The following is a 14413-nucleotide window of genomic DNA, read 5'->3' on the forward strand; positions in this document are numbered from 1 at the left end:
AAATGGAATATTTTCTTAAAATAATCACCTTTTCATTCATTTGGAAAAATTGACCAAGATCTTTGAAACAAGACATTTCAGACATAAACTTTGGATTATAGAGTCCCCGACTTCGGATTTAGGACAAATTTTTAAATAAAAAACCATTCAAGGCAACCAATCTTGACAAATTATGAAGAAGAGCAACAACGTCTCGTTCAAGTGGCTCAAGCTTTAACACTTACACATGCATACATAGAAATCAACCCTCTACTAGATGAAACTAAAGTATTGAAGCTTTCAGTCTTTTGCGTGATAAAAACCTATTTAGGCATTACTTTCACTTATTTTCTAGATAAGGATGAAGATTATATGTGGTAAACAACTGATATAAGGCATATTTATTGAAATGCATAAGAAATTTCAGCATCTAAGTGAGTCCATTATGCAAAAAACCAATCTAAGCAAACAATAGTAATCTAGTGATCAGATTAGGGTTCTATCTTTTTGTATGTGGTTTTCATCGGTTTTAGTGTTTTGGTTATTTTGATGTCAGTTTAAAACTAATCATGTTAAGGGGAATCAAACTATGACATATTTGATGATTGTTTAAGCAGACACATATGACATATCTATCGTTCCGAACCAAACTACGACATATTTGATGATTGTTTTTATAAACTGCAAACATGTGTACTCCTCATGTGGTTAAATTTTTGATTAACCCTATTTTTCGTTTATAAAATATAAATATTAAACATAAAACAGTTTTTTGTTTAATGTTTGTTCTATAGTCCTCCTGACATCCATGAGTTGCTAATAAAAAAGGCTTTAAAACTTTTAGGGGGTGAAAATGTAAAATTGAAATTTTTACAACTTGAGCAGAACCCAAAAATGTCGATATGTTCCATCTTCGGGGCTACTCCAGCCTTCAAAGTTCAAACCTTCATAATCTTCCACTCTGAAAATCTGTCTGGCTAATTTAAGCACCGATGAGTTCATCAGGTAGAGCTTTTGGTGCAATATTCTACAGACTCTCAACTGCGGCTCCCCTGAGGTTCCCCAATTCCTTCCCTATTCAAGGTTAAACCCTTCTCCCTTATCGCATTTCCAACGATGCTTAAAGATTTCATTCATTTGATTGTTTCCAAAATTCAACAGGGGTTTCCCTCAAAACGGACACTTTCTTTATGCATTTGTCATTGTTCATTCCTGAAATCTCGTGTTTTGGTTTTAGGGGCTGTTAGGTTAAACACGAATCTATCTTCTACCTCAATGTACTCATCTTGTGCAAAATGGGATACTCCGATTAAGTTCCAATCTTTGAATTCTGTAAGAAAGATTTGGACACGTGGGCCTCTCTGTATGGGAAGAAGGTCCTGCAAAATTGCAGGCAGGAAGGTAAGAATTCATACGTGCTTCCGCTTGTTTGTTTATAGGGATTTCACTACCGAAATCAAATATAAAAGTCGTCCAAAATTAATTTCAGTTCTTCAAGGAATACTAACAACAGAAGCTTGCTCCTGTTCAATTCATCACAAAAACTATATGAATTTTGAACATGGAAAATCGTAGATTTGACCCATTTTGCATCTTTTTCTTACTGAGCATCCGTTTTGCATATCCTATATCCATGTCCTATTAGGGTTTTGATATTTTTCTTAGGGCTTTAATGTTCTAGATTCAATTTTCCTTCTGAGAGATAATAATGTTAGTGGAAGTAAGGTTTTTTATTGCTTAATCATAATGTTTCTGCATTCATTATTAGGCCTAAATGCAGGGGGCTCAAGATGCAAAAAAAGCCAAACTTTATGCAAAAGTCGGAAAGGAAGTTGTATCTGCGTAAGTTTATAAAATTCTTTACCCATGCACTCATGTGGAGCTTAAAATATTATCTTTTTATCAAGTATGTAGTTTTAAAAATAAAACACAATAAAAACATTACATGATTGCTATGTTTTTTCATAATTGATATTTGTGTCATTTTGATTAGTGTCTTAATACATTAAGCCAATAAGTCATTATGTCTAGATTAAGTAAAAAAGAAACAGCCATGTATAGCTTTCTTGATGAAGTTCTTAACCAATTAAGCCCATTACAGAGTGAAGAAAGGTGGACCAAATCCAGTATCAAATACAAGTCTTGCAGCTCTTCTTGAAAAAGCTAAAGAGCTTGATGTTCCTAAAGAAATCCTAGAAAGAAACATCAAGAGAGCTTCTGATAAAGGCCAAGAAGCATACATTGAAAAAATCTATGAGGTAATTCTTAAATTATAACCAAATTACATAATTCTTAAAAAGAAGGTTAATATCATAAAAGACCCTTATATCAGTTAAACCTCAAGTTTATTTTATTTCTTAATTAAAGACATTGCATTTATTTATTTATTCCAGTTTGGCCTTTTTAGCAGGTTTACCGATAATCTTCTGGTTTAGACAATTTTTTTCCCAGAAAACCCTCAACTTTTATATTCCTAAAAAAACCTTCAGATTTTTTTTTTTTTTTTTTTTTTTTTTTCTGAAATAAGCCTCAACTTTTTTTGGGTTAATCTCATAAAAAACCTTATATTTTGTGTTTTTTCCGTGATTAAACCTCATCTTTATTTTTTTTCTGTAAAAAGACCTTGTACTTTTTCATTTTTTCCAAAAAAAACCCTCAATTTGTCTTTCTATTTTTATTTCAGAAAAACCCACATTTTACAATTTTTTTTGGAAAAAAATTACTAAAAGGGCCAGATCGGAAAAAATGAAAAAATGTAAGGTCTTTTTCAAGAAAAAAAAGTTGAGGTTTAATCCGGAAAAAAACACAAAATATAAGGTCTTTTATGAGATTAAACCACTTTTTTTCCCTGAAAAAGATTGTAAAATATGAGGGTTTTTCGGAAAAAAGTGAACTTTTGATTTTTTTTTTCGGAAAAAATTGTCTAAAACCGGAAGATTAATCGAAAAAAATGGAACAACACAAGGTCTTTTTCAGGAAAAAGATAAAAGTCGAGGTTTAATTCAGCAAAACCCCAAAATATAGGGTCTTTTATGATACTATCCCAAAAAAAAAAATCTAATTTAATCTTTTTTTTTTTTAAACCTCAGGTATATGGTTATGGTGGAGTTGGAATCATAGTTGAGGTTTCAACCGATAAAATCAACAGATCAGTGGCGGCTGTGAGAGAAGTGGTGAAGGATTGTGGTGGCAAGATGGCGGATCCTGGTTCTATTATGTTTAAATTTAGGCGGGCCCACGTTGTTAATATCAAAGTTACAGATGCTGATAAAGACACACTGCTTTCAATTGCTTTGGATTCGGGTGCGGATGATGTCATTGAACCTTTCATTGATGAAGATGATGACTCTGAAGAAGATAACTCTGAAAGGTATCTTTAAAGATTCACTTTTGGTTTAAATATAGGGAAGTCTCCATTAAAAAGAAGGTTTTTAATGTGAAAATATGTTTTTTTTTGTATGAATATGATTTTATACATCAAAGAAACAAAATTTTGAAAAAAAAAGGTGTAAAACAACTAAATTTAGGATGAACTCATGACAAAATTTTGAAATTTGGGCCAAAAGTGTAAATTTTGGACCAAATTTGTAATAAAATTTAAAATCTGGACCAAAAGTGTAAATTTTGGACCAAATTTGTAACAAAGTTTTGAAATCTGGGCCAAATGTGTAAATTTTGAACCAAATTTGTAATAAAATTTTAAAAACTGGGCCAAAAGTGTAAATTTTGGACCAAATTTGTAATAAAATTTTAAAAACTGGGCCAAAAGTGTAAATTTTGGACCAAATTTGTAATAAAATTTTAGAAACTGGGCCAAAAGTGTAAATTTTGGACCAAAATTGTAATATAATTTTAAAAACTGGGTGAAAAGTGTAAATTTTGGACCAAATTTGTAATAAAATTTTACAATCTGGGCCAAAAGTGTAAGGGGGTGTTTGGCTTAGTTTTTCACAGCCCAAAAGTCCTTTTTGGAAAAGTTACAAAAAGTCAGGTTTTCTGACTTTTCCAAAAAGTTCATTTTCCTTGTATCAAAACTCAAAAAGTAGCTTTTAAAACTAGTTTTGCCGAACATCTTTTGCTTTTTTTCTTTTCCAAAAAGGACTTTTGGCTGGGAAAAGCTAAGCCAAACACCCATGTTGGACCAAATTTGTAATAAAATTTTAAAATCTGGGCCAAAAGTATAAATTTTGAAAGTGGGATGACCTGTTTACCGGGTAAAAGGGTCAAAATGAATACAATTACCGGTTTTTGGGAGTTAATTGAATAAAAAAAATATATAAGGACTTAAATCGATTATGAGGCCAAAATATAAGGACTTTTATGGAGATTTCCCTTAAATATATTGTGATTGATTCCTGATTCTGATTCTTAAATGGAGTTATTTATTTTCATACTTTTTAGATACTATAAAATTGTAAGCTCTTCGGATAATTATATGGAAATACTATCAAAGTTGCGTGAGGAGGGAATTGCTTTTGAGCCTGATAATGGATCCGAGCTACTTCCTTTGACCCCAATTGAGGTATATGCTAATTAATCTATAGAAGGGTATTTTAGTCATTTCACTGATGGTCATACTTTAGATATTGTTATGCAAAATTGGAGATGCAATGAGACACTAATTTGTTGGTGAATCACAGGTGGATGATGAAGCTATGGAGTTAAACAAGGAACTTATGTCGAATTTACTTGATCTTGATGATGTTGATGCTGTTTATACTGATCAGAAATGATTAAATAAAGATAATTTGGGAGTTTTGTTAAGAATTGCAATGCAATTGTACAATTTTGTATGAACTCTACTATTGAGTTCTATTATTAATATGAGAACTTAGACAGTTATACTTGGTGATTTTTCTTGAGGAATAAATTAGTCTATCTAGTTTTAGATTGTTACATTTTGAAAACAGAAAAGGTATTTCATTCTATTCATATATTGCATGGTGTTCTTGAAACATGATGTATTGATTTAATGTGAATGATGCTTGTTTTCCGATTTATTGATTTTGTGCTCGATCTTTTATTGCACCAATTTCAAGCTGTTAACATTCTTGTATTTATACCACATTAATGATACATAATGATCAATCTTTCTATACCGATGCATCTTCTAACCTTGCTTTATAAGATGTTATGCACAAGAAATTTCAAGAATAGTAAAGTTCAACTTATTGCTTAGGGTTTGATTCGGGAGTATGATATTGAATATGGAGACTTTTGCTCATGTATTTCGGGTTATGTTTGGCCATAGTGTACTTGTCATTGCATTTGCTTGTTAATGAAAATTCTATCAAATAGATGCCAAGAATGCGTTTCTTGATTGTTATCTTCGTGAAGAAATCTATATGCAACCTCCCGTAGGTGTATTTTATTCCAAATGATCTTGTCGGTTACAAAAGGCTTTCTATGGTTTCAACGAGGCACCATGTAGCTAGTTTGAGAAGTTTGGTTTGGCTATTATTTCCTCTAAGGTTCTTTACTAGTTCTTGCGACTCTTGATCACTAGTATTCTATTTTTATATGTGGATGACACGATTATCGTTGACAGTGAAACCATTAGAATCCATGATCTAAAGTTCTATCCATTCTAGATTTGAGATAAAGGATCTGTTTTGTCCATTACTTCCATGAATAGGGGGTGGTAAAAAACTCGACGTTGTTTCGTGTAGTGTTCAAAACTCGAAAACGAAATTGAGAAAATATTAAAATGTGTTTGTTGAGTTTTGTATGATTATTTATGAATTAAATAAACTAAATGTTTTTATTTTTTATTTTATTTTCGTGTTGTTTTTATTGTATTTCAATCGGGTTGTTTTTGTCTTAGTATAGCAAAACACAACGTTGTGTCGCGTTGTGTCTGTGTTATATAAAAATTATTGTGCGTTATCGTGTCATTTTAGCTAAAAACACGAAATGGCTGTCCGACTTGCCACCACTTTCCATGGACTTCAAGTAATATTCGACGTCACATGTGCCTACCCATGTTAAGCCAAGTATGTCTATGATCTTCTCCCCATTGTTGGAATAGTCTATATTGTGTTGTTGATCTAGTCTATATATGTTGTTCATGTTTCGAGCCAATTCTTCTGAACACATTACTTTGGAGTTCCATGAGTATTCTCATGTTGATTATGTGGATGAGCAAATTGGTTACGAAATACTACAAAATATTGCTTATTTCTCGGCACTGCTCTTATCATCTTATATTTTCTCACAAAGTAAGAAACTATCTTTGACAACTCATTTTAGCATCATAGTTGATTGTTGATGTAATTCAAGACTTTATGGCTTCTCTTCTATATGGGCTCTTATCATTCTTTTCCAATGGTTATCCTAGGTGACAATAGAAGTGCTATTTAGATTTCTCACAACAATGTCTTCAACTAACACTACTAGAATATTAAGTTTTAGCAATAGACTGATGTGTCGATAAGCCGTGTGTGATGCTCTTTAGCGATGAGCCCATATATGTCGCATAAAAGAGCATGGCAAATTCTAGCGACATGTTTTCTAATCTAGGGCCGGATGAAGCTTTTGCTAATCCGATATCATATTGTTTATTACGACCTTCAAAACCAAATGAATAACTAATAGATTTGTCACGGATTTGCAACACATATTTAGCAAGTAATTTGTTTTACGGATGAATTATAGACGAAATGTTTCATCTTCATATTAAAGACAAGATGTTATTAAATTATGTTTACATAACACCCTCCGTTTAGGCATGAAGTTTTTGCCTCTTTTTAGTAAAAATATAATTTTTTTTTTTAAAATTAATGGAATAAATTTTTTTTAGTAAAATAAACAAAAAGATCTAAATTAAAAGGACCGAAAACAAAACATTGCTAATATTGCATAATATATGCAAAATACAAATAATCATTACACTAATATATACAAAATACAAATAATCATTCCAATTGTAAGTAAATGTAACACATTGCTAATATTGCATAATATTTTTTTATAGAAAACAAAACATGTACAACATTAAAAGGAACCCGTGACTAAGTGCTCATTTGACAATCACCATGGCGGCTTTAAGCCTTGCAACTTCACCACTTGAAGATGCATCAACTCAACCAGTGTCGACGCTTTTTCTACAAGTTTCCTACACTTGGGGAGATAAAATGAGCTATGTAGTTAAAAAAAAGTAACTTATATTTTTTCAAGTCAAATCAATTACGTATGATGCTATTTCTTGCATTGTAACCAAACAAGGCCTAAATGCATGAAATAGCTACTTATTTTGCAAGAAATAGCAAAGTACATTGCTATTTCTAGCACTTGCCCAATGTGATGAGAATTGACCCTAAAAAACTATCTAGGTAAAGATATAAGCTCACTAAATTTGTCAAATTTCCAAGATCATTTGGAACTGGGCCACTTATGCTAGTTCCGTATAATTACATGTAGAAATAATCAAGAAACATCATTAAAACTGGTAATTGTAAATATAAACCCATGGAAAGAACCAAAAACAATGTAAGTAGAAGTATTAGCTGAAAATGGTTATATCTTTGAGTTATATCTTTGGTTCTTAATCTCTCTGTACGCACCAGCCTACCAGAACCATCCTTGCAAGAAAGAAAGGATTTATTTAAATCTTGTTTGCTATATATATATATATATACATATATATATATATATATATATATATATATATATATATATATATATATATATATATATATATATATATATATATATATATATATAAAATTGTAAATATAAACCCATGGAAAGAACCAAAAACAATATAAGTAGAAGTATTAGCTGAAAATGGTTATATCTTTGAGTTATATCTTTGGTTCTTAATCTCTCTGTACGCAGCAGCCTACCAGAACCATCCTTGCAAGAAAGAAAGGATTTATTTAAATCTTGTTTGCTATATATATATATATATATATATATATATATATATATATATATATATATAAAGTAATGGGACATACCTATATCCAAGGACTAATATAAGGGGCACTAGCAAAAAAAGATTGGATCAGTAATTTTATAATTATTATTATTTTTTCTTTTCCATTGAATAATATAGTTCAATACATATCGATGGAAGACAAACGGGTAACAAACTGCACCGCTAGCCCTTTCTGGATAGCAACACTAATTCTTTTAAAAACAACATCTGTGGATCTAGGAGATATGACATTAGAATGCATGACCCGTTGGACTTTATTGAGGAGCTCCACTGCCTTTGGTGCGAGAAAACCAAATGTATCAAATGCAAAAGGTACAAACACATGTTGATTTTCTATACATTCATTCTCGTGCGTTGCCACTTTGCATGCATCGACTTTCAAAGCGGCATGCCCTGCTGTGAAACCCCTGCTCCTCAAACCGACAAGAGGAGAGACCCCAGTAAGATCCACACACGCGTGCTTCCCTCCTACCCATCCAAAGACCAAAATGTCAGCTGTTCTAAGTGTGGATCTTCCATCCTGCGGGTTCGTAAAAAAGTTCACTGCCGCTTCTTTCTTCGCAGAAATACCAGCACGCCGACAAGCATCAAAAAGAACATCCCTAACCACATCATGTCTGTACTTGAAACCCGGGAGTTCTCTACAATGAACCGCATGTTCCCCAAAGGTGTCCAAACATGCCTTGCGGCAAACTGCGCATATCTCGTCAATTGTGAATAGAGGAATCATGAGGCGGTAACGAAGGATAGTTCGGTACTCCACAGGAGACATATGCTGGCCAAGGCCATCAATAGGGATAGTTAGCAGAAAATCCTGAGCATGAGGTCAATGGATGTGTGGGAAGCGTATGGCTTTGCATGCTTTTAGCCGTTATTGTCATCACCCAGATGGTCGTGCGAGGTTTTGTTACAGGGGCTGACGACTCGAGTCGTTACATTGTCGGTATTTTAAAGCCGTCTACTAAAGATTCGATGAAAAATGCTCTTGGAGGTTTGGTTTTTGATGTTGGGCTCCTTGATCGTGTTTTTAAAGAGCCTATCACTACTGTTAAGAGTATCCCACATAATTTCCACCTTGCTTTCTCTCAGGAAGTTAGTTTAAAATATGTTAGACAATCCCGAGGTTGGGGCCATGGGACAAGGTGGAGGCTTCCTTCAGAAGGAGTATACATCAAGTAACACCAACATCAGGCAGTGTATCCGTAAGGTTGCAGATGGGTATTTTACTGCAGCAGTGAAAGTGTTATGCTGATCAGGTGTTGTACCATACAATGGTGATACTATTAAAGCTTTGGAGGACAAACACCCTTTCAGGACACCCCCATCCATGCCGAGCCCCATAATTTCTGAACCTCCCCTTGTAGTAGACTCTGACTGTGTATTTGGTTGCATCAAATCTTTCCCTAAAGGAACTTCTTGCGGGAGAGATGGCTTGAGGGCTCAACACTTCCTGGATGCCTTTTGTGGAGAAAGGTCTGCTATAGCCATTTTGGCAGAGTTTGTTGCATCCGCTCCTCTCACGCCTCTGCTCAAACCTGACAACGGGATCCGACCAATTACAGTAGGCACTATATGGAGACGTCTGGTTTCCAAGGTTTCCATGAAAGGTGTGGGTAAAGAAATGGCCAAGTACCTTAATGATTTTCAGTTCGGGGTTGGTTTGTCCGGGGGTGCTGAAGTTGTGTTACACAGTGCCAATAGAGTGTTGAGTGAACACCATGCTGATGGGTCTCTTGCAATGCTGAGAGTGGATTTCTCGAATGCCTTTAACCTGGTGGATAGATCGACATTGCTCCACGAGGTTAAGAGGATGTGCCTTTCTATTTCTTTGTGGGTGAATTTCTTGTACGAGCAAGCAACGAGACTTTATATCGGAGACCAACATATATGGTCTGCCACTGGGGTGTAGCAAAGCGATCCTTTGGGCCCTCTTCTTTTGGCCCTCCTATGATGGTAGGAAGCTTCGTGTCGATTTATTCCCAACGGATATAGAGAGACCTTCTTTGGGGGTGAAGATCCTTGGGAGGGGGGGGGGGGGTGTTAGCAGAGGCGCAAGGTTTATTAGCGGGCTGGCCATGAAGAGAGCGGTAAATGCTGTTGATTTGATGGGTCTTCTTCCACAACTATGTGACGCGCAAAGTGAGCTCCTTTTGCTTCGATCATGTATGGGCATTGCAAAACTTTTCTTTGGTTTAAGGAGATGCCAGCCGGTGCACATAGAAGAGGCAACTTTGTTCTTTGACAAATGAATGCGCATGTCTATCGAGGATATGGTGGTATGTGGAGGCCCCTTCTTTGAAGACATTCAGTGGCATCTGGCTTCCTTACCTATTCGTTTCAGTGGTTTGGGTTTGTACTCGACATACGAGGTTTCCTCCTATGCATTTGTAGCCTCGAGGGCCCAATCTTGGGCATTACAAGACCACATCTTATGTGACAGTGGCATATGTTGTATGAACTCTTATTACCTATGTGCTAGGACTCGTCTTCGCGATACGATTCCGGGATTTGACTGTAACGGTTTCACTAATAAGGACACCGCCCCTAAATCCCAAAAAGCATTGGCGTGTGCCCTTTTTAGCAAAATCGTCAAAGATATGGAAGTCGACTTCGACATGACTGTTACACAGAAGCAGTTTTTGAGTGTCTTCGGGCACCTCATGTTAAGGATTTTATAAATAAATAAGTATTCCCAAACAAAGATATTAAAAATACTCTTGAAACTTTCAAAATATACCCTTAAACTTATAATGCATATATATATATATATATATATATATATATATATATATATATATATATATATATATATATATATATATATATATAGGCTTAGGTTATTCTATTCAAAGTAATTATTGTGTTATTGTATGCATAAATGTGGGCAATCAATTTTACTTATTTTAAGAAAGTGATTAATATATATTATTGAATTAAATATAATTGAAAAATATCATCTAATTTAATTACAATGGTATTGTAGTCAATTAATATATATTTAATAAAGGAAAATTGCATATTTTAAGGGATCATAGATTCTTTTAATTTTAAAAATCCGATTTTACGAATTATAATTATTTTAATTCGGACATTCGGACAGAATATGTTTATTTATTTAATTAGTTACTCAAAAATAAAAATATTCTTGAACCATAAATAATAAAAATATTCTTGAACCATAAATAATAAAAATATTCTTGAACCTATTTCTTGATCACGACTTTAAGAATTTCTTGTAGAATAACAAATTCTTTAACAATCAATTGAAGAATAAAAACAAAAAATACATTATTTCTTATAGAATACGGGTAACAATTGTTAAGAATTACATTTATTGTTAAAGAATAAAACTAAAAAAACTTTCAAAACGGGAAAGAAAACATCAAAATCTAACATCGACACTAATACATTCTAAAAGAATAATGTTGCTTAGAATCACTTTCAATTTTGTGCTCCATTCTTCAAGCATCAACTTCTGTGAAAACAAAACCAAATTGTAGTTTAGATTTCAATAATGCATTAACAAATGAAAAATAAAAAACTAAATGCCTTTGGAAAAATATGTGGACTTATGAATTGCATCAAAACCAATAACCAAGAATTGTAGAACATGCATAAATCAGTGAGAAAATATCCATACTCCATTCCAACATAATTAGAATTCATGATTTCATTCCAACAGAATTGGAATTCGTGATTCCATTCCAATAAAATATAAAAATTAGTATGAACATGTAAACAACTATCTCTAAGAAACAAATTAGAGAGGGAAATCGGCGAGCAATCGACTGTGACAACCCACCTCCACATTCTTCTTCATCTTCTGCAATGACCACACACTATAGTGTGTGTTTTTCTTCTTTCATGTCGATCACCTCAAAATCAAACAACACAAACATCCGTTCCATTTATCATTTTCAGTCAAGAGCAATAAAAAAAAAATAAAAAAAATAAAGAAGAAGAAGAAGAACAGGGGAGCTGCTGAAGCAGACCCCCAATCTCCTGACCTACTACGATCGGAGCAACAGCCCCACCCCCGATGCTTCCATTCCTTTTTCCTCTTCGGTCCAACCAAGCACCGAAGGAGCCTCCTTCCTCAATCGCCAATCGCCTCATCACAGAACACACCAAGACCGACGAGGAGTAGACCCAAAAGGGACTCGCCGGAAATCTGTTGTCCCATCCACCTATTCCATTGGTCTGTAATCTGTTGATTCGGAGCGAAAGGGTTAGAAATCGGGAATGGAAATCTGGGATTGCACCCGTTTCTCCCACGATCGTTCGATTCGATGGTAAGGGTGTGAGGCTGATTTATGAAGGAGATAAAATTAGGGTTAGAAAAAGTCAACTAGATATAAACCTGGAGAAATGAGGTTAGAAGTCAATACCATTATTATAGGGATTATTTTTGGAAGTTATTAATCATATTACTAAATTACCCTTATTTATTTATTTAATTATTTAATTTTTTATTTAATTTTGATTGGCCCACATTTATGCATACAATAACAAAATAGTTACTTTAAACACCTGAACCCCTCTCTCTCTCTCTCACTCTTGTGGTATAATAATAATAATAATAATAATAATAATAATAGTTGTTACACTACATTATAAATATGTAGTTGCTCAAGTTTTGGATATTATTCTATTTCTAGCTCTAGGACACTATATTATATATATATATATATATATATATATATATATATATATATATATATATAATATAGTGTCCTAGAGCTAGAAATAGAATAATATCCAAAACTTGAGCAACTACATATTTATAATGTAGTGTAACAACTATTATTATTATTATTATTATTATTATTATACCACAAGAGTTCTGTTTGCATCATCCATTAGTGATGTACCCTCAAGCATTTCTTTGATGTTGATTCCCTGAATACAACATTACGAATTTACAATATCTTAATATTTGTATTTAGATGGTTAAATTCAGATTTTTTTTATTTTATAAAAATGAGAACCTGAAGTGCTGCAACAAGTAGACCAACAACAGAAATATAAGTGCTGCAACATTACGCCCTCTATATGGGATTTTTGGGTTATTACATCTTTGGTTTGAAATATAAGTTGTTAAACTCTTTTGCTTGAATTCGAATATGGGTTTACATACCCTTTTGCTTTTGGTTATTGGAGTCGTTCTTACTTTAAAATTTGGTATATTTATACTTATAGTATTTGTGTGTTTTGTATTAATTTTTGAGGGTTGATCTGAGTCATGTAATGATTGCTATCATTACTTACTCAAAATGAATCAAGCTCGGGTATTATCACTAGACATTTCCATTACCCAACTTATTTTAACTTGTGCTCAGATTGAAGACTTTGAAGTGCTTACAAGGTAGTATGGACATTTTATAATGTCACACAAGTTGTGTGATAAAAAATGAATTATGTTATGATATTGGTTTGGATACTTGCTCTCTCTTTCAAACAAAACACTTCATTTTGAGGGTTTAGGACATAAATTATGCATTACTATATTTTGAGTATTTCAAACCAATGGAACCGTATTTTCTACAAATTTTGATGTAAGATCTTTTTAATATATAAATCAAATGATTTTATAAATCTTTTTTAAAACTACCCTTACGAGGTCTGTTTTGGTTTTTGTAAAAACTTTAGCTTAATTTATTAATTATTAAACTAAAAAACTAACATTTAGCTCTTAGCTACACTATATTAAATATTTAAGACATTCAGAATGCATTGAATTCTATAGAGTTTAATAGATTGCTACATTATCATTGTAATTTTCTATAACTCTATATTTTTCCTTCAATGCAATGAACTCTATAAAGTTTATTCAAACATATTTAAAAAAAATCATTTACTACAAAACTTAATTTATGACATTTATTAAGGATTATAGTATTTTTGATAGTTTTGCTTAGATTTCGATTCACTGATGATTATGCTTGATTCAAGAGAAGTGAAATGAATAATGATAGATATCCATCAATTTCTAAATTAATTAACTCCAACCTAATTTTATTAATCATATGTTTCTAAGTATCTACTAGCAATGATAGCCTTCCTAGATCCATTCTATTAAATTCGTATTATGAAAGACTCAGTTAGTATGGTCAGTCTCAAGGTTAGTGAAAACTTTTCAAATCAGTTAAACTAATAACTCAATCATGAATATTAAATCATTATTATTATTCTTAACCTAGGGACGCCTCCACTAGTCATATCTTCAATAGGTCTAGAAACTAGGGTTTCTAAGGATCTCTTGCCTCATTCTTGCCTTCTTCGGTTCCTTATGAAAATATATTCCTCTCTTTATATCTTGTTCTATCATCTGGACGAAATTAAGGTCCTATATATAGCCTTTAGTAGCCGACTTAAATCGCGACATGATTCCAATTTTTATCATTTATTTCATAATCTTTGATTTCTTTACAATAATCTTCATGAAAATCTCTAGCTATCTTCCTTAGCTCTTAATCCACGACAATAGGCTCTCTT

General features: G+C 32.9%; 1 protein-coding gene across 1 annotated transcript; it reads left to right on the plus strand.

Annotated features, from left to right (window-relative positions):
• Positions 1 to 860: 860 nt before the first annotated feature.
• LOC145118921 (YebC-like protein) lies at positions 861 to 4915 on the plus strand. Its single transcript, XM_079054578.1, has 7 exons — positions 861 to 1062; positions 1217 to 1380; positions 1760 to 1821; positions 2081 to 2237; positions 3069 to 3349; positions 4381 to 4501; positions 4620 to 4915. The coding sequence occupies exons 1-7, from the start codon at positions 972 to 974 to the stop codon at positions 4710 to 4712; spliced, it is 969 nt and encodes a 322-aa protein (XP_078910704.1). The 5' UTR covers positions 861 to 971; the 3' UTR covers positions 4713 to 4915.
• Positions 4916 to 14413: the final 9498 nt, after the last annotated feature.

This window comes from Lactuca virosa, chromosome 6, assembly GCF_052849685.1.
Source record: "Lactuca virosa cultivar CGN04683 chromosome 6, Lactuca_virosa_CGN04683_v6, whole genome shotgun sequence".
NCBI classification, from domain to species: Eukaryota; Viridiplantae; Streptophyta; class Magnoliopsida; order Asterales; family Asteraceae; genus Lactuca; species Lactuca virosa.